The sequence below is a fragment of the Balaenoptera musculus genome, chromosome X (genome assembly GCF_009873245.2).
Source record: "Balaenoptera musculus isolate JJ_BM4_2016_0621 chromosome X, mBalMus1.pri.v3, whole genome shotgun sequence".
NCBI lineage: Eukaryota > Metazoa > Chordata > Mammalia > Artiodactyla > Balaenopteridae > Balaenoptera > Balaenoptera musculus.
The window spans coordinates 89,212,637-89,240,532 of NC_045806.1; the positions used below are offsets into that span (position 1 = coordinate 89,212,637).

Here is a 27,896-nt window from a genome sequence, read left to right on the forward strand (position 1 = left end):
TGTATGTTATTTTTTTGACCTCCAAAACATTCCTGTGAGAAAGGTATCATCATTCCTATTTTACAGATGAGGAAACTGAGATTCAGAAAGGTCAAGTATCTTGCCTAATAGCTGGTCACATAATTATGTAATGGTAAACATCTGAAATTCAAAGACCAACATACTCTTTTTACCATACCAGAGCTTGCTTCACTGTCCAAAGAGATTAAACATATATTTCTGTGCCATTCTAATATATTAGCAATTATTATTAAGCTGTTTCTTTTGCTACATTGTTCTGTTAAGACTAGAGGAGATTCATACTTAATGTTCCTACAGTCATTGTTTAACTTATTTTCATTTTTCAATACAGCTTTATTGAGATAAAATTAACATAAATTTCACCTTTTAAAAGTGTGTAATTCAGTATTTTTTAGTATTGATATATTCACAAATTGGTGCAACCATGACTACTATCTGATTCCACAACCTTTTCATTACCCACAAAAGAAATCCTGTACCCATTAGCAATCATTCCCCATTCCCCCTTCCCCTAGCCACTGACAATCACTAATATACCATTTCAAAATATTTGCATATTCTAGAAATTTTACATAAATATAATAGAATCATACAATATGTGACCTTTTTGTGACCAGGTACTTTCACTTAGCATACTATTTTCAGGGTTCATCATGTTGTAGTGTGAATCAGTGCATCATTCTTTTTTAATGGCTGAATAATACTTCATTGTATGGATATACCACACTTTGTTTACCCATTCTTCAGTTTTGATAGAGATTTAGGTTATTTCAACATTTCTGATTATTATGAATAATGTTGCTATGATGATTCATGTACAAGTTTTTGCATGGATGTATGTCTTCTATCCTATTGTGTATACACCTTGGGATGGAATTGCTGGATCACATGATAAGTATATAACTGAGGAACTACAAGACTGTTTTCCACAATGGCTGCACCATTTTACATTCTTGTTAAAAGTATATAAAATTTCTGCTTTCTTTCCATCCTCACCAACACTCTTTTTCATTAAAAAAATATATTATAGCCATCCTTGTGGATACAGTGTAGTGTCTCATTGTGGCTTTGATTTGCATTACCCTAATGACCAATGTTGTTGAGTATATTTTAATGTACTTATTGACCACTTGTGCATCTTCCTAGGGTAAATGTCTACTCAAATCCTTTGCTGATATAAGTCCCTGATCAGACACATGATTTGCAAATATTTTCTCCCATTCTTCTTTTCATTTAATTTTGATGAACTCCAATTTATCTATATTTTCTTTAGTTGTTCTAAGAAACCATTACCTGATCCAATGTCACAAAGATTTACTCCTATGTTTTTTTCTAAGAGTTTTATAGTTTTGGCTCTTATGTTTAGGTAGCTGATCCATTTCAGGTTAATTTTTGTATATGGTATGAGGGAGGGGTACAACTTAATTCTTTTGCAGGTTATTCCAACACCGTTTGTTAAAAAAATTTATTACTTCTCCACGATTGTCTTGACACTCTTGTCAACAACCATTTGAACATAAATATAGACATATAGACATAATTTAAAATAATTTAAATTATTTTCATATCAGCTCAGTGCTTTGTGACCAGCTAGAAGGGTGGGATAGGGAGGGTGGGAGGGAGGGAGACGCAAGAGGGAAGAGATATGGGGATATATGTATATGTATAACTGATTCACTTTGTTATAAAGCAGAAACTAACACACCATTGTAAAGCAATTATACTCCAATAAAAATGTTAAAAAAATTATTTTCATATATTATCAAATTTTTATGATGTCTGCCATGAATTTAATTTAGATATTTGAGCTTTGCACAAAATGAAACAGTGATAAGATACAAACTTACTTGCTCTAAAATAGTTATTGAAAGAATTTTGTCATCAAGGAAGAAAAAGTGAGTGGCTTCTAATTTTGAAAATAATTATACTTTGGTCTTTGTTACAGTAAATTATTCTCTACTGTAGTTTCACCTTAACTGTGAAATGGATTACTCAAGAGCTAGTTTTGAATACAGTAATATATAAATATCATTGACTGCCTTCTATTAAATGCAAGAAGAATTTTTTACTGGTTAACCACTAAAATTACAAAGGGGAAAAGAAAAACACAGCCAGGTAATTATCCTATACAAATGAAATATAATCATAAGACACTAAAATATCAGAATAAAAGGAAAGTTGTCACACATCTCCAAAATGAAGAAGAAATATATTTTATAGTCTCCAAAGTGCTTTCCTTAGAACTTTCCTTTGGCTAAGAAGATTATTCATAGATTTGTTTAAAAAAATAGCAATGGAGGACAGAATATTTTGGTATTATGATATGGATCATTTGTTGTACAAAGTATACAGAGAAAAAGTTGGTTTTAAAATGCGTGTGTTTGTACTAAAGCAGCCATTGACAATATGTAAATGGCTGTAATCCAATAAAACTTTATTTATAAAAACAGGTGGTAAAATCCCTATGTTGTGTAACAGGAACTAACAGTGCTGTAGGTCAATTATACTTCAAAAACAAACTCATACAAAAAAGAGATCAGATTTGTGGGTACCAGAGGTGGGGGTGGGAGAAGGGGAAATTGGATGAAGGTGGTCAAAAGCTACAAACTTCCAGTTGTAAGATAAGTAAGTACTAGGGATGTAATGTACAACATGATAAATATAATTAATTCTGCTGTATGTTATATATGAAAGTTGTTAAGAGAGTAAATCCTGAGAGTTCTCATCACAAGAAAAATATTTTTGCTATTTAATTTTGTATCTATGAGATAATGTTCATTAAACGTATTGTGGTAAACATTTCATGATGTACGTAGTTCAAGTCACTGTGCTGTACACCTTAAATGTATACAGTGCTATATGTCAGTTATATCTCAGTAAAACTGGAAGAAAAAATTTTAAAATATAAAATGCATGTGTTTGTAGCTTTAACTTTCCTAACTCAACGTTTATGATGGATACAATTAATGGCAGATGTTAAAACCAGGGTGGAGGGGCTTGTGCTTATTATGCTGTTGATGCATTGCAGCATCAAGAGTTGACTGAATTTGTTTCCAGTGGGCAATACATTTGGGCGAAAGATGCCCTGCATAGTACTTAGCAAATTCATACTTTAACTGTCCTTAAATCTTCTGAATGGTGAGTGACTGATTTGAGAATTAGGAATTGTATTCACCAAAAAATTAGGAACTAGCAGGGGAGTTTATATTCTATTTATCCTGCATGATAGGCCTGGGAAAAACAAAAGCAATATTGTGTAAATGGTGGACAAGGAATAATAGTTAAGCTATGGGATGGTATGATATATGATTTTTATGAAACCTTAGCCCAGTCTTTTCTACTACATTGATTACATTTCCTGAAAGGCAAGAAGGAAAACCACTATGAAAACACTAGGGATGATTCTAAGGATGCTAAAGTCGCAAAAGGTAAGAAGGCAGTTGTATTATTGAATACTACTAATATCAGAGAATAGAGAGTTTTGTTCCAACACCAAAACCTATATTTAGACTGGCCAAACTTCAAACTTTCAAGTTAGTTACACACACACACACACACACACACACACACACAGTTTTTAAAAGTCTCTGTGAAAAGAAGGTAACCCATTCCCATGTGTTATCATTCTAATTGTCAAAGAATTCTTGCTGCCATTTAGTCAAAATCTTTCCTGCTTTATGATGAATTGGGAGATTGGGATTGACATGTATACACTGATGTGTATAAAATGGATGACTAATAAGAACCTGCTGTATAAAAAAATAAATAAAATTAAATTCAAAAAAAAATCTTTCCTGCTTTAATTAAAGCCTATTTCCTTTTAATCACTTTCCTGTAGTCACACCATATGTATATATAGATGTGTGTGTGTGTGTGTGTGTGTGTGTGTGTGTGTATGTATATATATGTATATTTGAAGACAGTCTTCCAGGTTACCATTGAACCTTCTCTCAGCTTTAAAACTTTAATACCTCTAAACTTTCCTGGAAAGATTCACTTACCATCACTTCAGTGATTTCTGTTATTCTTTGTAAAAGAATATTCTTCTCTTTAAAAAATGATAATGCTCAAATTGGCTTAAGCAGAGTCTCTTCAGGAGCATCTGTACTTTTTGTACTTTTCAAATGAAAGAGGGAACCTAACAATCTCAGAATTCTATTTAGGAGACTTTCATTTATCACCTTGACATCTCTCAAACTGTTGTTTCTCACCATGTGTGGTCATATCTGAAAACTATATAAGAAAACCTTATGCCAAAGCATCTCTCAAATGCTCTGCCTTTGGAGTCAATTTGGTCATTAATGCAGGAGAACAATGTGTTTAAACCAAACTGAGTCACTTTTTGCAAGAGGATGATCTTCTAAGTTCTTCTTTATCCATGGTCATTCAGTGTCATGCATAACAATATAAAGTTGTAATTTGAATGGAAACTTTTAAAAAAGGATTAAAAAGGTTTTTCTCTATTGTTATAAGTATATTTAGAATGTATACTGCAAGGACATGCTGAGTTTAATTTATATATCCGAAGGGGCAGAGCATAGAGTTACAAATCCCCAAAGAAAGGATCCCGCAGTTCTCGGTGCTGCTTAATTTCAAAAATCTAAATGGGACACAGACAAAAGACAGATATTTAGTCTGTAATGTGGTGTAGTACATCTCATTACCTTGTAAGTATAAGGGAGATCTTAACATATCTATAGGCCACTGCCCAGTTATATCCGGCCAATTTTGCAAATTTATTCACCCTATTGATTAGAAAAATCTCTCCCTATTGTTTGAGCTAGAAGTTTTGAAATCCTTTTAAATTAAAAGGAATAAAATATATATTAGTGGGAAAACTGAAACCATCAAATGTACCAAGTAGAGGAAGAAATCTGATCTTTATAGAAAATTGTCATTTATTTTAGCTGGTGGCAAACGTACCAAACCATCCAAAGTTTAATGAATATATACCTAATAAGTGAAACACACATATGCTCGTGCACACACATATATGGTTCTCAATACCTGAATAATCTTATTGATGTAATTTGGTAGTTAAACATGTCAAGGTAGAAAACTAGTTTCCATTTGGCTTTCTGTGAGGCAAGAGTTGGTTAGGCCAGAGTTAATTTGAAAGAGTAAACCTAGGTCATTTAAGGTGTCTGCATTTTGCTGCGAGACTAGTAAACTTCACAGATACTAAGCAGAAAGGACTTGTAAAATGAATTGCTTTGGCTGCACACTTTGCCTACTCTCAAAGAGAGTCAGTCTTTCTCATCGCCTCCCCTCCCCTCCTTCCCCTCCCCTCCTCTTTCTCCTTCTTCTCCACCTTCTCCTGCTCCTCCTGCACCTCTTTCTCTTCCTGCCTTCATCATCTTCCTCCCCACTCCCTCTTCTACCTTCCTCCTCCCTTCCCCCTCCCTCCTCCTCTTCTTCTCCTTCTTCTCCTTCTCCTTCTCTCTCTCTCTCCCTCCCCCTCCCTCTCTCTTTCCTTCCTTCCCTCCCTCCCCTTCCCTGCTTCCCCCAGTTTCCCACCTTCACCCAGTCAAAGTGGATGGGTCTACTCCATTCTTCTACACAGCTCCTCTTCAGGGTCCTCTTCAGAAATATTTTTCCCCTTCATGATTGCCCCAGATGTTTATTTTAATTTGTGAATCTCCCCTGAACTTAAATGTTGTTGCACTCCTTAACAGCTGCTGAAACATATTACAGGGGTCCATTTCAGCAAGACAATTATAAAACAACTTCACTATTTCTCTAAGCTTATGCCTGGAGTGGTAGTTTGGGGAAGACAGGAGGAGAGATAATGGAGGATACCAGATAGCATTTTATTCCTTGGAGGGAAGGCTCAATTTTCATAGGTACAGTGTCCTCCCAGAGGAGGCCCCTGAGTTCACACCCTTTCAGGTACTGCCCCACAAAGACAAGGAATTTTCTGACTTCTCATAATTCACAGTGGAATAAAGGTACACTATATGATAAATAAGAGCAACTTCTGTATTACCTCACTGACGGTGACTCATGACCATATCACCAGCAAAGACCCTTGGAACCAGAGTATTTTGGTTTTGTGAAATCCCACTTGTGGACTTAGAGAGATAGTGGAATCTTTTTTTAAATAATTGTCTTGCTGAAGTGGAAACCCTGAAATATGTTGCAGCCTCTGTTAAGGGGTGCAACAAACATTTAAACCCACACAAGTGGTGAAGGCTGCTGAGCTACTGTTTATGTAAATATTGTAATTTGGGCCTGAAAGGAATTGAACTTTGTGTATTAATAAATAAAATTGGAATAAAAGAAAAAATCTGCCTTTGCTACCTTTCTTTGCAGGTCTCTAGCTCTATTTCCCTATCTGTTGAACACTTATTTAGGAAAAAGATATTGGTCTTACAGCCTCGTAGGCATTACTGTGGCAAGATAATCTTTTCTTCTTTTAGATTCTGCCAACACAGCCATTTGTCAGTCAATTCAGGGATAAACCAGTTCAGTCAGTTGTTTTGTTTTCAAAGTTTGGCCCAAGGGACACTCCTTAGCCTGGGAAGTACTCTAGGTGGCATAACTCTCAAAAAGTGTAAGTCAGGTGCTTAAAACAAACCAAAACAAAAAGTAAGTAATAAAAGTGGGATTTTTTCATGATAGATTTTAATTTGAGTTATGAACTCAAATGGATTTTTTTCCTGACTTAAGTGTATTTTTATTAAAAGAAGTTTATTGTATAATGATGAAATTTAAAATGTATCGGTAAAATATTAAAATATCAGAAGTAAGTGAAGCTAAATTGATAGAATTACAAGGAGAAATTGGTCTATCACCAATCACAGTGGAAGATTTTGACCCCTGTCTCAGAATTTTACAGACCAAGTTGACAAAAATAAAATTAATGAAAATATAATTAGCAAGCTTGATTTCTTAGAAATAAGTAGAATTCTGCAACCAACTATTAGGGAACAAACATTCTTTCCCAGAACATAAGAGGCATTTGGAAAATTTGGTTATATGCTTGGCTATAAAGAAAATCTTAAATATTAAAAAATCTGTATCCTAAAGAACATACTATCTGACCAAAATTCAATACAATTTAGAAAGCAACAACAAAATGGTAACAAAATTCCTCATGTATTTAGGAATCAAAAGCTTGTATATAAAAATAATTCATAGAGAAATTAATATTTTAATATATACTCAAAAATACTTTTTTACTCAGATATTTATCCAATCCAGCAATACTTTTGATTAAATAGGAAAGGGCTATTTTGAACCTCCCATGGATATCAAATAATAGTAGTAAACACATAACATAATAATTCATAACACTTGTTGGTTGATTGGAAAAAAAGTGTTAAGCAAATTAATATAATAGACAATCCTAAGAAGATTATTTAATCCGTTAAGAATAACAATTTTTTTCAAGTCCTTTGGCAGCACTAGATTTTCTATCACACACTTCCTAGCAAAATGGTTTGCAAACAGGCATTCAATTAATTTTTGTTGGATTGTATGCAGTAAAAATTAATGAAAAACTATCCTTGGTATAGTCTTGATGAGTTAATTGAAAATCATTCTTACCCAGTCATTAAAGTAGATTCCCTAATGTTGTCTATTTGGCAACCTGGATAAATATACTGAAGTTATTTCAATTTAGATTTTGAAATAATTCAGAATGTCTTTTCTGAAAATTTGTCTAAATTATTGAAGCATAATCTACTTATTTAATCTTCTGAAAAGGCAAAATGACAACCAAAGCTACATCTTACAGATGCTCTTTTGACCAAGTGAGGTATGGGTGAAGTGTCTTCTCTGGACTCTGTACTCTGATCCTAAGCCAGTTGTGATATATGTTTGTTTTTGTTTTTGTTTTTTTGGAGGTTCTGGGCAATGCTATGACTATACTACCCAAAGCAATCCACAGATTCAATGTAATCCCTATCAAACTACCAATGGCATTTTTCACAGAACTAGAACAAAAAATTTCACAATTTGTATGGAAACACAAAAGACCCCTAATAGCCAAAGCAATCTTGAGAAAGAAAAAGGGAGCTGGAAGAATCAGGCTTCCTGACTTTAGACTATACAACAAAGCTACAGTAATCAAGACAGTATGGTACCAGCACAAAAGCAGAAATGTAGATCAATGGAACAGGATAGAAAGCCCAGAGATAAACCCATGCACATATGGTCACCTTATCTTTGATAAAGGAGGCAAGAGTATACAATGGAGAAAAGACAGCCTCTTCAATAAGTGGTGCTGGGAAAACTGATACATGTTTTTGAAAGGTCTGATGATTAGCCAAAATGAGCCTGCTAAGGTTATAGATAGGCCACCTAAACGTAGTGGCCTAATGCCAGACTAAGAATTAGGCCACAGTCCCTGACTTACACAAACCCATCCTGAAAATAAATCTCATCAAACATATTTCTATTATTTAATGTCTCAGCATTGTCAAAGAAACACTTATCTGGTTAAAATAATATTTAAACAGCACATTTGTGTCTGCATTTGAATTCACAGGGATCTTTACAGATGAAACTCTTCCTTCCATTACAAATAAAAATTAAAACAAAAAATTCAAATAGCCTATTATATCAGTTCTTTTCCTTATATCCTCTAAATATTAGCAGTTTGCTCCATTGGATTTCATCAAGAATCCACCCTGAAGCTTATAATTATAACAATAATATGTGCCATTGCACTCAATATGAGACCATATAGAACCTATGGCCTAAGAAAATGTAGCTGTTATGTATGATTTCAGTTATACACTAGGAATTTGAAAATAGTCAAATATATAGGATCTCACTGATTTATAGGAATGCTGGTCTGGATTTGTGAAATACTTTCAATAGGAAAATCTTAAATATAATTCTGATACTTTCAAGAACCTCATAAGTTTTCATGTGCACCCTTATAAAAGTTGCCACTTTTTCTCCTTCATTTTGGTAGTTTGTGTACCTTTATTACTATCTAGAAAATTCTTTAAAAGTAGAAACTATAACTAATTTTTATAATATATTGCCTGGTGTCTAGCATATAGGTGGGATTTAATAAATATTCCTTAAATATGGAGGTTGTGTGAAGGAGTGAAAGGAGCATCAGATTGGGAAGGAAGTCTTGGGCTTAATTGTGCCTCTGCTGCTAACCTGGGGGACTAGTAGTAGAGAATACAGCAGGAAAAAATGGCAAAACTATTTGAAAGAGGAAAGGAAAAAGTCAAAATTGTGTAAAAGTCAAAGTTTATTTCTATACTCCCCCATGATCCTTTAGATCTCTTTTGTTCCTTTCCTGCAAATCTGGGAGTCATCATTGCTACACACACACACACACACACACACTGTTCCCCACTAATGCTCCTCCCACATGTGTGTGAACACACACACACACACACACAGATTTTATTGAAATAATGAGGTATTTGGCATAAATATATGTTTTCAGCCTTATTATTGCCTTAGTCTCTTAGTCTTCCATATTGCATTGCTAGATTTGACTTGCCTCGGTAACTTTCCTCTTTTGGTTAGCCTTATCTAAGATCTTCCTGTACTTTTATTTCCCTGTGTACTAGCACCATTCTCCTTTTATCCTGTTACAATTTTCAACTCAGCATTTTTTGGGAGGCTATATCCCGCTATCCTTTCTCCCCACCCACTTCTGTCTGCCACACAACTGTGAGAGATACACTGAGGGGTTTAACTTTGAGCCTTTTAGTTGATTTCACACTCTTCAGATTTCATTTCTGCAGACTTGATGTAAACAGCCTGTTATCGGCAAATCCAGCACTATAGTTGCCAAAATGTGTTGAAATTCCCTTTGCCTAGATAATTCCTTTGAGTTAAAAAGGCCCTCCAAAAAGCAGACAGTTCTAGTTAAAATGCACGTGTAGTTCCTTGGTGAGAAGGAAGGTCATTAGACGAGACTTTCCCAATACATCAGTAAGAGAAGGTTAGCTAATGCTTTGAGTTTGAAAAGGTCAGAGCAGGATTCTGAAGGAATGGGGTAGTAGAGTAGAGTAATAAGGGAATAAACATATAAGGCATGGAGTACTGCCCACAAAGGTCAATTCAAGGTCAGTTCAATGAGATGTATGTTTAAGTCATCTTAGGGGCTAGAATGAGGACTCACAAACTTTTTGAGGCTGGCAGAGATGGGGAGTTAGTGGTAAATTACCAAATTAATATTGGTGGAAAATGTCCTTTAATTTCTTCACATCTATGCTTTAGAGCATTGATTAGACCCTGAAGGCTGTTGGTGTTTCTTGGCCTATCTTCTGTGGAAGCCATTTTTCTCTCTTCATCTCCTTTCTCAATCTTTTCTATGCCCTGCCTGTTCTCTCACTTCCCCCACTACTCCTTCTTTTTCCATTTTCCCTTCTCCTTGGCATTTCCCTAAGTCTTAGTGTCCATCCCTGTCAAATATAGGTGCTCCAAAGGTGCCTTTGAGAACTGCTAATCACTGCTGTAGATTATGGAGACAATTAGGTTTTTAAGTACTTTTTTTCTTTAAGGCATCAGCATCCTCTCCACCTTAGCTTCATATTGAGGGTGTTGTGTTTGTACCTCTGTAGACAGACCTGGGAGAGTTGAGGGTCCTGTTTTGATTGGGTAGATTTTGAGGCAAAGCTGCTTCTTTTGGTTGAGTCTCTTTCCTTACCCATCTGTCTTTTTCTTTCAGCTAGCTGTGCTATTTGATGGAATTGAAAACACTGCAGCTTTCATCTGTCTGAGCAGATGGAATGCATTTTGCATGAGTGTTAACTGATTCATGCATTGCATAAAGAAAGCAATCTGTGTTAAAACATTGTGACATTGCAAAGAAGCATTATCTAGTGTATGCTGATGCCTGTTTGCTTATAGAGGGTTTCATCCTTTGCCCTTGCCCATGCCCTCCCCAACTACCCCATGGTCAAGCCCAGACAAACCTTAAAGAAAAAAAAGGATACTATCTATGGCAATGGAAGAAAATGGAAACTGAGAGGAAAAAAATCTGAATACAAAAGTGGCTTCTAGTAGCTGAGTTCCTTCTTTATTTTTGTAGTGTATGGGCCTTCAGAGGGGGAAGATATCACTGTGGGGAAGCTTCACACATGGAGAACTAAATCATCATCTCTCACTTGATCATTATTTCACTATATATTATAGACAAAGCTGTTTGGAAGTGTTTTCAGAGCATTTGACATAGTGTGGTCTCTAGTCTCACAGAGTTCCTACACAGTTTACTCAGCATGAGCATAGTTACAGACTGACTTTAAACCTGAGTTTGTGACCAGCATCAGAGTTTTCATGATGTCACCCCTTTGTAGCACAAATACTCAATGGCTTTATACTTTTGTCCCCCGTGGACACTGATGTGCTTGCCACATATCAGTGCATTGAGAGCTTCCCTTAGTTGCCTACTAGTAGCTATTCATTTATTTCCAGCAAATGTTGTGTGTATCCTGCAGCCAAGAACATTGAACTTTATTGTCCATTTTGAGCAATTTGCTGTTTGAATGCTGTAGCACAATAGAGAGCAGCTCCATTTGCAAATGATGTTACTACATATTTTGACCTATTTTTCCTGCAGGAGTAATAACAAGGGTAATAAAACTCATTTGAAGCTGCTGTATAAGCATACATAACTGCCTCAAATTACAGGGCAGTTTCTAAGCTACATAGCCACCTAAACCATGAAGGCCCTCTTCCGACTCCTTTCACAGTTCTAATAAGCATGGTTATGACTGTCCCAGATTTCTGGATGAGGAAAAACATTATTCCGTTGGATTATGCTGATGGTTAGTAGCTTTTCAGCTACAAAATTTCTGTTTCAGTACATATTCTTTGGCTCCATTTAGCCAGGGTTTGGGTAATTTGGGGGTTTGCTAACAAAAAAAAAAAAAAGAAGTGAGGAACTTGGAACTCTCACCGTCTCATGTAGTTGTAGTAGATATAGCCACAAGGGGTATAAACAGCAGATCTTTACTGAAGAAGCTTTGGGAATAGTAGCCATGGGTTAAGGGAAGCATGGATAAGAATTAGGTAATTTCACCGGACAAACCAAACTTGTACCAATTTGGCAAGAGCCTTGGTACTTCTATTATTTATATAAGATCATGCCCTCTGACTAGCACATATCATCTCCCTTGAGGATCTCTGACCAAAAAGATTTGTGAGGAACTTTGAGTGGCCTCAGAGTGGAACCACAAAGGTGATTATAGGGTCAAAAAATGAAATTCATCTATGGACAAGTAACAATCTTTGAGTTCCTAGAGCAGCCTGCTGCAGTTCAGCATTTCATTCTTTGTCAGAAAACCCAGTGTATCATAGGGCACATTGGACTCTGGCTTCTCTCCAAATCTTCACCCACATAACTTGGCATATCTCTGCACACTCCCCCACCATCACACACACACATACATACACACCTTTGCCCATGCGTTGTCCTCCCCTATTTAGAGCTCCATATGGAGACTGACTTGATTTAGTTTAACACATATTTGCTGTGTGATGGTGATATGCCAGGCTTTGTGCTAGACTATAAAGATATACAGAGAGGAAATGTGTCCTTAGAGAGCTGCCAGTCTAATAGTGGAGATGGATAGGTAAATAGACTAATTAGGTAAAAGGAATTTATGAAGCCTCAGAAATATAAAGTACCAACCTATAATGTAAGTTTCATTTATGTTGCTGAAACAACACGAATGCAGATTAAATCTCATGATATATTTATACGGATATGACACTTCTTCATAGGGACCTAAAAGTGACAACTGTGTCATAAAAAATATAAAGTCCAGCAACAATCTGTTTGTTACTTTTCTTGAAGGAAGTGTAGCTCCTGTTTCCCCCCAAATTGCAAGTTCTGCAAGTTGTAGCAACTTGATTATGGAAGACTTCTACCCTAAGGTGTCAAGGTTAAAATAGTATTTATTCATCTCCAGGCTCCATCTGCTCAAAGCCAGAAATATCTGCTCCTGCTTATTCTGAATTCTCTCCAAAAGGAGAAAGTCACATCCAAAAAGAATTTTCCAACTTTGATACATTTGGTTGTATCAAGACTTTTGTGATGATGGGGTGCTCATGCAAATATCAAATCAAAGGGTCTTTTTAGTGCCCCTTGTCAGTTAAATAACTATTTCCCCTCAATCAAATTTAATGAACACAGTTGTTGTGTCCTAGCACTGTACTAGGCTTTGTGGGAGTTATAAAAATTGTGAGTCTTAATAATCTTGTCAATTATCAAATTGTGCTTTTCAAACATCTACACATCTGTGAGTTCCTTACAACATTTTAAAGCAAATCTAAAGTTAAAGTCTATGGAATTCCTTTAAGGAGCTCCCCGAACAGGCTGCATCTCTTCCTTTGGCAATCTTTAGAATAAATAAATCTTCCTGATGGATAAGCGGTGAGGTGTAGGGTGATTAACATGTTCCCTTATACGTTCCCCAACTCTACCCACTCACCACTACTACCAGTCTGTGCTAGATCCTCTCCAATCTTGGCCACACCTCCAAACCCTGACTGCTCCAAATTCTCTGTTCCTTTGGCATCGTTGAGCTTGTTGGTAGTGATGAAGACTAAAAAGGGAAGCAAAGGAAAAGACTTTCGAACAAGGACCAAACCACCATTACTTCCCATCTCAAACATTGGTTAAGGAAAGTCCCTGCTTGGAGGCAGGGTTATGGGCTTGCTAACCTTTGAAAGTTCTCTTGAGACCCATGTCTTTGTTTTTCTGCATAGACACGATGCTGACAAAAACTATCCTGTTAGCCACATTGTCTTATCCCTCCACAGCACAGCATGAAGTACTAGGTCAATGCTGTTTAGGGCTGCTCTCTTGGTGGCCTTGAAGCCTCACTTGGTTTGTTTGCTAGGAGAAAGCTGGCACACAAACAAATGACTAGAAGGACAAAACTGTGTGAATGAAAAACAAGGTTACCAAATGGACATGAGTGCAGTGAGTGCCTTGTGGCCTTTTGCCACCACAAAACCAATTGAAAAGAAAGAAAGAATGCCCTGGGGATTATGTGGTTTAGATTTGCCAACAGAAGGCAAAGTAAATAACTAGAAGGACTATGTAGGAACTGCCGAATAGTTGGCAGTCTTTCCACAACAGTTTCCTTAACTGCATTATTAAAAATAAAGTTTTTAGCCTAATCAAAATTACAAGGCCATCGAGGACTGTCTTGTGTTCTTTCTGGGGGAAAAAACGTGGTAATTAACTGCTGCAGAATGATGGATTTTTCCAACACAGCTGTCACAACTGCTATTTTAAATCATTTGTTATGGTTTAAAATGTGTGATCCCCAAGAAATTGATCACTACTGCAATTCAGTGCTGGTTTTTCATTTCCTTAACCACCCTGAGCTTTGCATTAGACCATTAACTAACAAAAGCCAGTCATAAAGTACTATACTACTAATGGCTAATTTCTCAGTGATCACTTCTGTCCTCTTTTAAACAAGATTTTATTTTTTAAAAATTTACACTGAAATTTCTGGCATGACAAAAACAGGTGCACTCTTGTATTCTCTCCTTTTCATCTCTCTTCTATTTATGGCCACTCCCACTTTTTCCTTTTCTTTTCTACTTCAGTGGCTGTGTCTTCATAATCTGTATTACCTCATAGTCTTTGTTCATGGTGTGTCACTCACTGGTCCATCCTGCCCTTCAGAATCTGTTCAAATGCCATGCCATCTTCATGGTCCAAATGATATTCTACCTCTTCCAGGAAGCCTTCCCAGTTACTCTATTCATCATTCACTTAACTAGTATTCGTTAAAAGGGTCTTATATACTAGCCATTGTGCTAGGCACTAGAGATACCAAAATATAAGACGTATATTCCCAGATTTCAGGAACTTTTATTTTTTACCTGAGTTTATTGATGGAGTGACTAAATCCTTGATATGATTATGTGCTTGAGAACTAGACTTTATTGCCTTAATTTATTCTTCCATTGTAATTGTCTGCATGTAATTAATTTACCCATATATCTTATTTATCATTGTCAATGTGGTTCTGTGTAATAAAGGATTTGAGAAGATTGGGCCCTGCCTGGGGCAGTCACCTGTTCCCTGCTCTACTACTGTCCTTCTCCCTACTCTTCCTTCTTCTCCCTACTCTTCCTTCCATATCTACATCTATCTTCTAGATTTCCTAACAGAAATCATAATGAATAAGTGGAATAGCTATTTATCACCATCTGAATAGGTCCAAAGGCAGAAGATAAGCCAATCAAACAAAAATGGAAATCTTGAGATGCTGTGAGCCAATAGGAAGTATGATGGACTGGTTGGTCCGCTAGAAGTCAATAAGGCTAAGTTTCAAGTGACCAGGATACTGAAAATTTGTAATTTTCTTCTGTAATCATTAGGTAGTCTATAGTTTGATTCTGGATTCCCAATCTACAAGTTGACCTTGCTTTATTACTTTTGATATATTCCCTCAAATTGGAAATAATCTGAAATGTGGTAATTTGACTTTCCAAAAATAAATTTGAGGAGTTTGGTGTTTAATGAAAGCTAGTATAAGTCCATTTGTAAACCAGAGAGTTCTTTTATGGCCATTACTTCATTTATTTTGTTATGTATGTAAAGATTTTCCTGTAATGTTTTTTGTTTAAAGCAGACACATATACCTTTTAACAATGTTTTATATGTAACTAGTGCCCTAAATTCAGGGACATGTCACATTATATGTTCATAGGACAGATTCACAATGCTTATATTCAGCTTGGAGCCATGGAAGAGCAACAGCACAGTAATAAACTCTGTTTTTCCTGGGGGAAGCAGATGAAATAATGCTGCTTATTTGATTATCTAAATTAATTAATTAATAAGAACACAAATCACTGCCAAATTGAAATCAACACATTGAGGAATTTATGTTCTTTCCTGGATAACTTCAAATGGTCCTGGAAAAAGAATACAAGTTTGTCCTAATTACTATATTTTGGAGTACAATCCTAGAAAATAGTACAATCATAAATTAGTAAGGGACGTTTCTTAGGACTTTATTTAAAACCTTCTTGTTTTATCATATATTTAGTCTCTTGAACCCTTTAAACTGTACTTAGACTATATTTGGGACCAACGAGTTCATGTTGTTAACTAGTCTTTGTATTTGGTTTCATTCTGTAATTGTTTCAGGTAATACATCTTAAATACTGTAAATATCTCCAGTAAAATTGTGACTTGGTGCATTTTGTCTCTTCACCTCTCCACCTCGCCCCCATTTTTTTTTTACTCCCTCACACTTTGAGAATGCCTTCTCAGCCACCTTTACCCATTCTAGGCACCTCCTACCTTCATTATGGCTGAGGAGCAACCTCTCCTGGAACTCCTCAGACTCTAGCCCTTTCCTTCCTCCATCAACACTTAACTGTTCATTATCATTCTTGCAGTTATTTAATCTGATCCTATAACTCATGCTAAAGTGTTAATGACAAATGATAAATCAATGTGTCTTTTTCTCAGCTAACATTTGAATAATCAGAGAGTATCATTCCTTTAATAAAATTGAGGCCATAATAGTGATTTTATACTTTGTAGTGGGTTGTAAGGTATATTGGAGGGGGAGATTTTTTGAGTAGTTGACCTTCTGTTGCCCTTAAAAATCATATCATATGAGCTTCATCTATTAATAACTAAACTTAAATAAATTAAATGAGCTTATTGACAAGACAGACAGTTGCCTGAGGTGAAAATATAGGTGATTTGGTGCCAAATGTCAATAGGCTTGAGCCTAGAGTCAGGAATGGCTACAAAAAATTGTTACTACATATCTTCTGTTACTCAAATATGAGAGGGTGAAACTCAGATCTGAGACATAAACTGGACCCCAGGCACCAGCTGAGCCTGCTAACACTACACTCTGGAGCTGAGATGGAGCCCACCAGACCCGAGCACCCAGCGCCCCACATGCCTCAGACCTGGTGCCTGGCCCTCAGATGACTGCACCTGGAGGAGGAGCCAATGACAGGATGGCCACCCCTCAGGTGTCTCTGTGACAAGACGGCCACCCAGATGGCTCCCGTGCTGGAAGCCTCATGCCAAACAACCAGCAAGACAGGAACACAGCCCCACCCATCTGCAGACAGGCTGCTTAAATTTTTACTAAGCTCACAGACCCCCCCAAAGCACACCACCTGAAGCTGCCCTGCCCATCAGAGGGACAAGACTCAGTTCCACCCACCAGAGCACAGGCACCAGTCCCTCCCACCAGGAAGCCTACGCAAGCCCCTGGATCAACCTCACCCACCTGGGGGCAGACACCAGAAGCAAAAGGAACTATGACCCTGTGGCCTGCAGAAAGGAGACCACAAACACAGTAAGTTAGACAAAATGAGAAGACATAAAAATATGTTGCAGACGAAGGAGCAAGATAAAAAAACCCACAAGACTAAATAAATGAAGAGGAAATAGGCAAGCTACCTGAAAAAGAATTCACAGTAATGATAGTAAAGATGATCCAAGATCTCAGAAATAGAATGGAGGCACAGATCAAGAAGATACAAGAAATGTTTAACAAGGACCTAGAAGAACTAAAGAACAAACAAACAGTGATAAACGACACAATAACTGAAATGAAAAATACAATAGAAGGAACCAATAGCAGAATAACTGAGTCAGAAGAATGGATTAGTAAGCTGGAAGGTAGAATGGTGGAAATAATGGCTGCGGAGCAGAAAAAAGAAAAAAGAAAACAAAGAATTGAGCACAGTCTCAGAGACCTCTGGGACAACATTAAATGCACCAACATTTGAATTATATGGGTCCCAGAAGAAGAGAAAGAGAAAGGGTCTGAAGAGATTATACTTGAAAACTTCCCTAACATGGGAAAGGAAATAGTCACCCAAGTCCAGGAAGTGCAGAGATTCCCATACAGGATAAATCCAAGGAGAAACATACTGAGACATATTAATCAAACTAACAAAAATTAAATACAACGAAAAACTATTAAAAGCAGCAAGGGAAAATCAACAAATAATATACAAGGGAATCACTATAAGGTTATCAGCAGAAACTCTGCAGGACAGAAGGGAGTGGCAAGATATATTTAAAGTGATGAAAGGGAAAAACCCACAACCAAGATTACTCTACCCAGCAAGGATCTCATTCAAATTCGACAGAGAAATCAAAAGCATTACAGGCAAGCAAAAGCTAAGAGAATTCAGCACCACCAAACCAGCTCCACAACAAATGCTAAAGGAACTTCTCTAGGTGGGAAACACAAGAGAAGAAAAAGACCTACAAAAACAAACCCAAAACAATTAAGAAAATGGTAATAGGAACATACATATCGATAATTACCTTAAATGTAAGTGGATTAAATACTCCAACCAAAAGGCACAGAGTGGCTGAATGGATACAAAAGCAAGACTCATATATATGCTATCTACAAGAGACCCACTTCAGACCTAGGGACACATACAGACTGAAAGTGAGAGGATGGAAAAAGATATTGCATGCAAATGGAAATCAAATGAAAGCTGAAGTAGCAATACTCATATCAGAAAAATAGACTTTAAGATAAAGACTATTACAAGAGACAAGGAAGGACACTACATAATGATCAAGGGATAAATCCAAGAAGAATATATAACAATTGTAAATATTTAAGCACCCAACATAGGAGCACCTCAATACATAAGGCAAATGCTAACAGCCATAAAAGGGGAAATCGACAGTAACACGATAATAGTGGGGGACTTTAACTCTCCACTTATGCCAATGGACAGACCATCCAGACAGAAAATTAATAAGGAAACACAAGCCTTAAATGACACATTAGACCAGATAGACTTAATTAATATTAATAGGACATTCCATCCAGAAGCAGCAGAATACACTTTCTTCTCAAGTGCACATAGAACAGTCTCCAGGATAGATCACATCTTGCATCACAAATCAAGCCTCAGTAAATTTAAGAAAATTGAAATCGTATCAAGCATCTTTTCTGACCACAACACTATGATATTAGAAATCAATTACAGAAAAAAAACTGTAAAAAACATAAACACATGGAGGCTAAACAATATACTACTAAATAACCAGTGGATCAGTGAGGAAATCAAAGAGGAAATAAAAAAATACTTAGAAACAAATGACAATAAAAACACGACAACACAAAACCTATGGGATGCAACAAAAACAGTTCTAAGAAGGAAGTTTATAGCAATACAATCCTACCTCAAGAAACAAGAAAAATCTCAAATAAACAACCTAACCTTACACCAAAAGCAATTAGAGAAAGAAAAACAAACAAAACCCAAAGTTAGTAGAAGGAAAGAAATTATAAATATCAGAGCAGAAATAAATGAAATAGAAATGAAAAGAACAATAGCAAATTTCAATGAAACTAAAAACTAGTTCTTTGAGAAGATAAACAAAATTGATAAACCATTAGCCAGACTCAACAAGAAAAAAAGGAGAGGACTCAAATCAACAAAATTAGAAATGAAAAAGAAGAAGTTACAACTGACACTGCAAAAATACAAAGGATCATAAGAGACAACTAGAAGTAACTATATGCAAAAAAAAATGGACAACCTGAAAGAAATGGACAAATTCTTAGAAAGGTACAACCTTCCAAGCCTGAACCAGGAAGAAATAGAAAATATGAATAGACCAATCACAAGTAATGAAATTGAAACTGTGATTAAAAATCTTCCAAGAAACAAAAGTCTGGGACCAGATGGCTTCACAGGTGAATTCTATCAAACATTTAGAGAAGAGCTAACACATATCCTTCTCAAACTCTTCCAAAAATTTGCAGAGGGAGGAACACTCCTGAGCTCATTCTACAAAACCACCATCACCATGATAATGAAACCAGAAAAAGGTATCACCAAAAAAGAAAATTACAGGCCAATATCACTGATGTACATAGATGCAAAAATCCTCAACAAAATACTAGCAAACAGAATCAAACAACACATTAAAAGGAGCTTACACCATGATCAAGTGGGATTTATCCCAGGGATGCAAGGATTCTTCAATATACACAAATCAATCAATGTGATACACCATATTAACAAATTGAAGAAGAAAAACCATATGATCATCTGAGTAGATGCAGAAAAAGCTTTCAACAAAATTCAACACCCATTTATGATAAAAACACTCCAGAAAGTGGACATAGAGGGAACCTACCTCAACATAATAAAGGCCATATATGACAAACCCACAGGAAACATCATTTTCAATGGTGAAAAACTGAAAGCATTTCCTCTAAGATCAGGAACAAGACAAGGATGTCCACTCTCACCACTTTTATTCAACATAGTTTTGGAAGTCCTAGCCATGGCAATCAGAGAAGAAAAAGAAAAAAAGGAGTCCAAATTGGAAAAGAAGGAGTAAAACTGTCACTGTTTGCATCCTAAAGATCCCACCAGAAAGCTACTAGAGCTCATCAATGAATTTGGTAAAATAACAGGATATATAATTAATGCACAGAAGTCTCTTGCATTCCTATATACTAACGACGAAAGATGAGAAACAGATATTAAAGAAACAATCCCATTTACCATCGCAACAAAAAGAATAAAATACCCTGGAATAAACCTACATAAGGAGGCAAAAGACTTGTACTCAGAAAACTATAAAATACTGATAAAAGAAATCAAAGACAACACAAACAGATGGAGAGATATACCATGTTCTTGGATTGGAAGAATCAATATTATGAAAATGACTATACTACACAAAGCAATCTACAGATTCAATTCAATCCCTATCAAATTACCAAGGGCATGTTTCACAGAATTAGAACAAAAATGTTTACAATTTTTATGGAAACCCAAAAGACCCCAAATAGCCAAAGCAATCTTGAGAAAGAAAAATGGAGCTGGAGGAATCAGGCTCCCTGACTTCAGACTATCCTACAAAGTTACAGTAATCAAGACAGTATGGTACTGGAACAAAAACAGAAATATAGATCAATGGAACAGGATAGAAAGCCCAGAGATAAACCCACACACATATGGTCACCTTATCTTTGACAAAGGAGGCATGAATATACAATGGAGAAAAGACAACCTCTTCAATAAATGGTGCTGGGAACACTGAACAGCTACACATAAAAGAATAAAATTAGAACACTCCCTAACACCATACACAAAAATAAACTCAAAATGGATTAAAGACCTAAATGTAAGGCCAGACACTATAAAACTCTTAGAGGAAAACATAGGCAGAACACTTTGACATAAATCACAGCAAGATCTTTTTGGACCCACCACCTAGAGTAATGAATATAAAAACAAAAATAAACAAATGGGACCTAATGAAACTTAAAAACTTTTGCACAGCAAAGGAAACTATAAACAAGATGAAAAGACAACCCTCAGAATTGGAGAAAATATTTGCAAACAAACCAACTGACAAGGGATTAATCTCCAAAGTATACAAATAGCTCATGCAGCTCAATATCAAAAAACAACCCAATCAAAAAATGGGTGGAAGACCTAAATAGATATTTCTCCAAAGAAGACATACAGGTGGCCAAAAAACACATGAAAATATGCTCAACATCACTAATTTTTATAGAAATGAAAATCAAAACTACAATGAAGTATCACCTGACACTGGTCAGAATGGCCACCATCAAAATATCTACAAACAATAAATGCTGGAAAGGGTGTGGAGAAAAGGGAACCCTCCTGCACTGTTGATGGGAATGTAAATTGATACAGCCACTATGGATAACAGCATGGAGGTTCCTTAAAAAACTAAAAATAGAACTACCATATGACCCAGCAATCCAACTCCTGGGCATTTACCCAGAGAAAACCATAATTCAAAAAGACACATCCACCCCAATGTTCATTGCAGCACTATTTACAATAGCCAGGACATGAAGGCAACCTAAATGTACGTCAACAGAAGAATGGAAAAAAGAAGATGTGGTACATATATACAGTGGAATATTACTCAGCCATAAAAAGGAACAAAAGTGTGCAATTTGTAGAGATGTGTATCGACCTAGAGACTGTCATATAGAGTGAAGTAAGTCAGAGAAAGAAAAAGAAATATTGTATAATATCGCTTATATATGGAATCTAGAAAAATGATACCAATGAACTTATTTGCAAAGCAGAAATAGAGACACAGACATAGAATGGATGTATGGATACTGGGGGGAAGGGGGGATGGGATGAATTGGGAGATTGGGATTGACGTATATACACTACTATGTATAAAATAGATAACTAATGAGCACCTACTGTATAGCACAGGGAACTCTATTCAATGCTGTGTGGTGACCTAAATGGGAAGGAAATCCAGAAAAGAGGGAATAAATGTATACATATAGCTGATTCACTTTGCTGTACAGCAGAAACTAACACAACAATGTAAAGCAACTATACTCCAATAAAAATTAATTAAAAAATATGAGAAGGCTTCTTTTCTTATGGTAGGAATGAGAGCTAGGAAAATATTCTTCTTGCTCTGTGATGCTTGAGAATTAAAAGGTCATTCTTTGCACACAAACTCTATTTAAGGGAGCACTGCTAATCCAGTGCAGTTAGTAGCTCCTGCATGATATTATTGGAATTACTGATGGTAGGAAAATCAGACCCAAAAAACCCACATTTATAGTTTAAGGTTTTCCTTGTGATTTTCCTGTATAATAGTCACTAAGACCAGTGGGAAATGTGAGATTATTTAACATTCAATCTAGAATTCAAAGCCAAACTCCTTTCTTAGCATTCTCTATGTGTGTTTTCAACAAATGGTGTTTAAATTTTCATAAAACATACATTGTAATTGATAAAAGGCACATTCTAGAAATTGAATTTGCTGGTGCTGATTCAACATCTCATTTGGGAGACAATCTGTTTATGACAACATGACCTTCAGCTAAGATCACAAAACAGCTTCTATGTAGTCAGTGAACCACAAGATGGCACCACTGAACAAATATTGTTTATCTCAAGATGACTTCTAGGTTCTTTAGATAAATGCTCAAGAATAGTGTTATCCCTCTTCAAAAGCAACATCAATCACTTCTGATTGATAGAGTGAATAGAGTATGAAAGGGGCAAATAGTAACTTTACAGTAAAGAAACCTGGCAGACATCACTTAAACCAAGTGATCTAGGTTAACTTCACCAGTGATCAGTCATGGTTATACCATGTACTCCTGACATGATGTAATGAGAAGGGCACTTCACCTCTGTGGTGTTCTTTCCTCAAACCCATGACCTCAGTCTAATCATGAGAAAACATCAGACAAACCCAAAGTGAGGGACATTCTATAGAATACTTGACCAGTATTCCTGAAAAGTCTCAAGTTCATGAAAAATAGAAAAGTAGACTAAGGAACTGTCACAGATTGCAAGAGCCTAAGGAGATATGACAGCTAAATGGAATGCAGGTTCCCAATGCAAGTCCTACAAAAAGGACTTTAGTGTAAAAACTGAGGAAATCCTAATAAATACTATAATGCAGTTAAGAGTATTAGACCAATATTAATTTCTTAGTTTTGACAATTGTGCCATGGTCATATAAGATGTTAACATTAAAAGAAGCTGGGTGAAGGATATACAGGAACACTCTTGTACTGTCTTTGAAACTGTTCTCTAAGTCTGAAATTATTATTTAAAATAAAAATAGTTTAAAAGTCAAGATACAGAAGATAGTCTCTGAAATACTAAGTTAACAGGAAGCAGTTTTCCATTTATCTATTATCTGGATATTCTAGACTTCTATGGAAGCTTGCATAATGGTTAGGCATATTAACGCCATATATGGTTCCAAGATCTGGGGTTTAATTCCTCTATAGACACAGTGAGCATGTTTTTAAAACCCCACATTAGGATTCCTTGTCTGTCAAAATAATTTTGTGCAGTTTTCAAGTGAGAGAATAAATCCCAGACAATGAGGATGGAACCAAGTGGATTTTCTCTGTTCTATGGCAATTGGTGGCACCTTTTAAAGATATTCAGTTATCTCACTAATATGTGTCATGAGTATGATGGCCGTGTATTCCAGACTTTAAAAACTTTTGTGGTTTACTAACCATAGATCAAATAATGCAATTTATGGCTAATACCTTTGCTAACAAGCCGAATATTTGTGTTGCACAGGATAGTATTTTGGCCCACAAAAACCTCTTAGAATCAAGGAAGTAAACATTTTAACTCCTCTAAAGGGTGTGTGAGAACCAGTTTCCAACATGTTGTATTTGTGCACACAGATGTGAGTAAATTTTGACTAAAAAGTGTTTATGGGAATAATTAGAAAAACAATACTTTCTACGTCATGATATGGGCTAAATAGATAAAAATGTTAATATATATTTTCTCCCAGAGTTGTAAATAAATGTGGGACTCTCCAACATATTTAAATTTCCACATGCAAGAGAATGAAATTGGACCCCTATCTTACACCACTTACAAAAATTAACACAAAATGGGTTAAGGACTTAACTTGGAGTTGTAAAGCTCCTAAGAAGAGAACATAGGGGGAAAAATTTCTTGACGTTGATCTTGGAAAGGATTTTTTGGATATGACACCAAAAGCACAAGCAACAAAATCAAAAACTTAAGTGGGACTACATCAAACAAAAAACCTTCTGCACAGCAAAAGAAACAATCAGCAAAATGAAATGGCAACCTACAGAATGAGAGAAAATATTTGCAAATCATCTATCTGATGAGGGGTTAATATCTAGAATATTAATTACTTTTCTCTGATCAGTCAGTAACCTACAACATTTTCCTTTCCTTTAAAAATTCTAGTCTGTGGTAGCTGTCACGCTCCACCCAAAACTGCTCGCCTGATCCTAGACATTTCCTTATACCTTGATCATTAGTTTCTGAACTGTATCCCAAGTCCAGCCCTATTCCCTTGCTTAGTTTCTATCCTTCTAGACTTGTGTACTAGTTTCCTAGGTCTGCTGTAACAAATTACCACAAACTGGATGGCTTAAAAGAAAAGAAATTTATTCCCTCACAATTCTGGAGGCTAGAATTCCAAAATCAAAGTGTCTGTAGGGCCATTCTCCCTCTGAAGGCACTAGGGAGGAAGCCTTCCTTGCCTCTTCTAGCTTTGGGCGATTGCCAGCAATCCTTGGTTTTCCTTGACTTGTAGACACACTGGTCCAATCTCTGCCTCTGTCATCACATGGCATTCTCCCTGGGTATCTGTGTCTAAATTTTCCTCTTCTTATAAGGTCACTAGTTATTGGCTTTAGGGCCATCCCTAACTGAGTATGACTTCATCTTAACTTGATTACATCTACAAAGACCCTATTTTCAGAAAAGGTCACACCCACAGGTACCAATGGTTAGAACTTCAGCATATTTTTTGGAGGACACAACTGAACACAAAACACCTTGACGTGGCTCTCACAGGCCTGACTCCATAAACTGAAACCAACAATCCATGCCATTCTCCATCAGTGCTACAACAATCTAACCAGTATAGCTGTTTAATGCTAGTTCTTAGGCATGAACTGCAGTTAAATCAAAGTGCTGGTGTTTCTAGAGTTACTGTGTTTCCTTGAAAGTCTTCTGATCCATTTCTGACACACGGCTTCATTTACAAACAGTGGCTTGCTCAATAGGATTGAAGTAACCTTAAATGTACGGGATTAAATCCTATCAAACATATCAGTGAAGAAAATGGAGTTTTGACACTCATGTAGCATGTAACATTGATAGTAATGGTAGAGTGGGATTCTTTTTCTTTTGAGCTTCTTTGATCAGTTGGCTTTATTTTGATGAGAAAACTTGTAGGAATCATCTAAAAACAGTATTCATATACTTCAAAGCATATGCTTTATAAGAGAGGTTTAACAACAAACTAACAATATATTTAAGTATCACTGTCCTGAAATCAAGGAATCTAGATCTTTTGCATAGTTACTCACTTGACAGGTTACCCAAGATATTTAAAATATTATACAGAAATACCACCCCTCATTTGATCATTCTATAAGTTAAAAAGTGTGGCTGTTTTTCACATGAGATCTGTGACTAGTGACAGTCCTTTGTTTAGCCCCTATATTAGTTTACTACAGTTGCAGTAACAAATCCACAAATTAGGTGGCTTTAAACAGAAATTTATTCTCTCATAGTTCTCAAGGCTATAAGTCTGCAGATTCATTCTCCCTCTGAAGGCTCTAGGGAAGAATACTTCCTTCCCTCTTCCTAGCTTCTAGTGGTTGCCAACAATCCTTGGCATCTCTTGACTCATAGCTGCATCACTCCACTTTCTTCCTGTCTTCATATGACCATCTTCCCTTTGTGTGTGTGTGTGTGTGTGTGTGTGTGTGTGTGTGTGTGTCCAAATATCCCTCCCTTTTCTCTTATAAACATACTAGTCATTGACCATTGTAATCCAGTATGACCTCATTTAACTTGATAACAACTGCAAAGACCCTATTTTCGAGGAAGGTCACAATATGAGGGTTATGGGTGAACCTGAATTCTGTGGAGATACTGTCTAACCCAGTACAGCTGAAGAATCAAATCTGCTGGAGAACTATCAGAAAAGACATTCTGTTTCAAGTTCAAGCCTTACTCATATCAATATCAGACTGATTTTTTTCTATGACTACAGCTTGAAATATTTTAAAAGGCACCAGCCACAAAATAAGAACTGTTGTTCCAAACCTCTGTGTTCATTTTTGAAAATTATAAACCTGTAACTTGTACTCACATTTTCTAAGTCCAAGTTCTTAGAACTCAGAGTGTTTTCAATAAGAAAGAATCTTTCAGAACTCCTGTTCATAAATATTTTTGGTTCATATGATTGAGGGCACACTAAATGGTTTAAAGGCCATTGAATTAATTATGTATCACTCTTATCTGTGATCATTATGGAAAAAACTTTTTTAGTATGTGAAGAGGGGGTCAATAGAAATATCTGTCTGCATAATACCACATAATCAGTTGGAAAAATGCTCAATAAAGCATTTCCTTTTTCCCTATCTCCAGTCTGAAATTTTTACTTTTTATCTGGGTGCTTCAGTGCCATGTAAACCTAGATTAAAGATACTAAGAAAGCAATGCCTTCAAATGGCCAATCATGTCCACTACTCAAATCAAACATAAAAAACAAAACTGCATAAATTTGCTTGATTTTTTGAGTGACATGGTTGGGGTTTCTTTAAAATGTTCATAAATTAATATTTCTGTCCTCTATGTAATACCTTATAGTTAATCTCTATATAATATTTTATATTTCATAATAGGCTACAATGTTTAACCTTATTTAATTTTAATATTTTTTACTTTATTTACTTCTTGATTGCTAGATTATATAGCCAGCATTTGATGTTTATTACTATCCTGTTTTCAGGGACTCCATGAAAAGACTGGTGCACTTACAGCTGTTAAAGTGATGAATGCTCGTAAGGTAATATTACCTCCTATCTGTATTCTGTTCCCTTAGTGGACTATGGTCTTGTGCTAAAAAGCTCAGAAAATATCGTATTTGTTTTTTCATCATTGTTATATATAATTATCTTAATCTGCATTTATTATATTTATAATTTAATATTATTTCTATCATTAGTATATTATTTTTATTATTTATTACATTTACACATTAAAAACTTTTACTCACAACAAAAGTGCTATATATTTTAGTATTCTGTAAAAATGAAAAAATATCTGTACTCATGTCTATTTCTAGTTGATTATCTGTTTCCAGGGATAGTAAAAAGTAGATTTCCTCTAATGTTGTGTTAATCCTCTGTTTCATCATATTTCTTTCCCTCCCCAGCCATTCCTTTTGAGAGTTGAGGCCACTAGATTTTCAATGACAAGTAGAAGGAAAATAACTTGTCTGAGATGCACATTTTTCATGTATTTTCTGACAGATGCGCGAGAGAGACAGTTTAATTGGCACTGTTCCTGCTAACATTCATAAAGCTGTGTCGTGGTTCATAACGTATTGTCATAGAATT

The 27,896-nt window shown here is 35.9% G+C and overlaps 1 protein-coding gene across 2 annotated transcripts in view; it reads left to right on the forward strand.

Annotated features, from left to right (window-relative positions):
• Positions 1–27,896, forward strand: part of NRK (Nik related kinase) — a 143,064-nt gene that overhangs the window by 34,931 nt on the left and 80,237 nt on the right. For both annotated transcript variants that reach the window (XM_036839057.1, XM_036839056.1), the window contains exon 3: positions 27,287–27,343. In XM_036839057.1, coding sequence (XP_036694952.1) covers positions 27,287–27,343 — 57 coding nt within the window. The remainder of the gene's footprint in view (positions 1–27,286; positions 27,344–27,896) is intronic.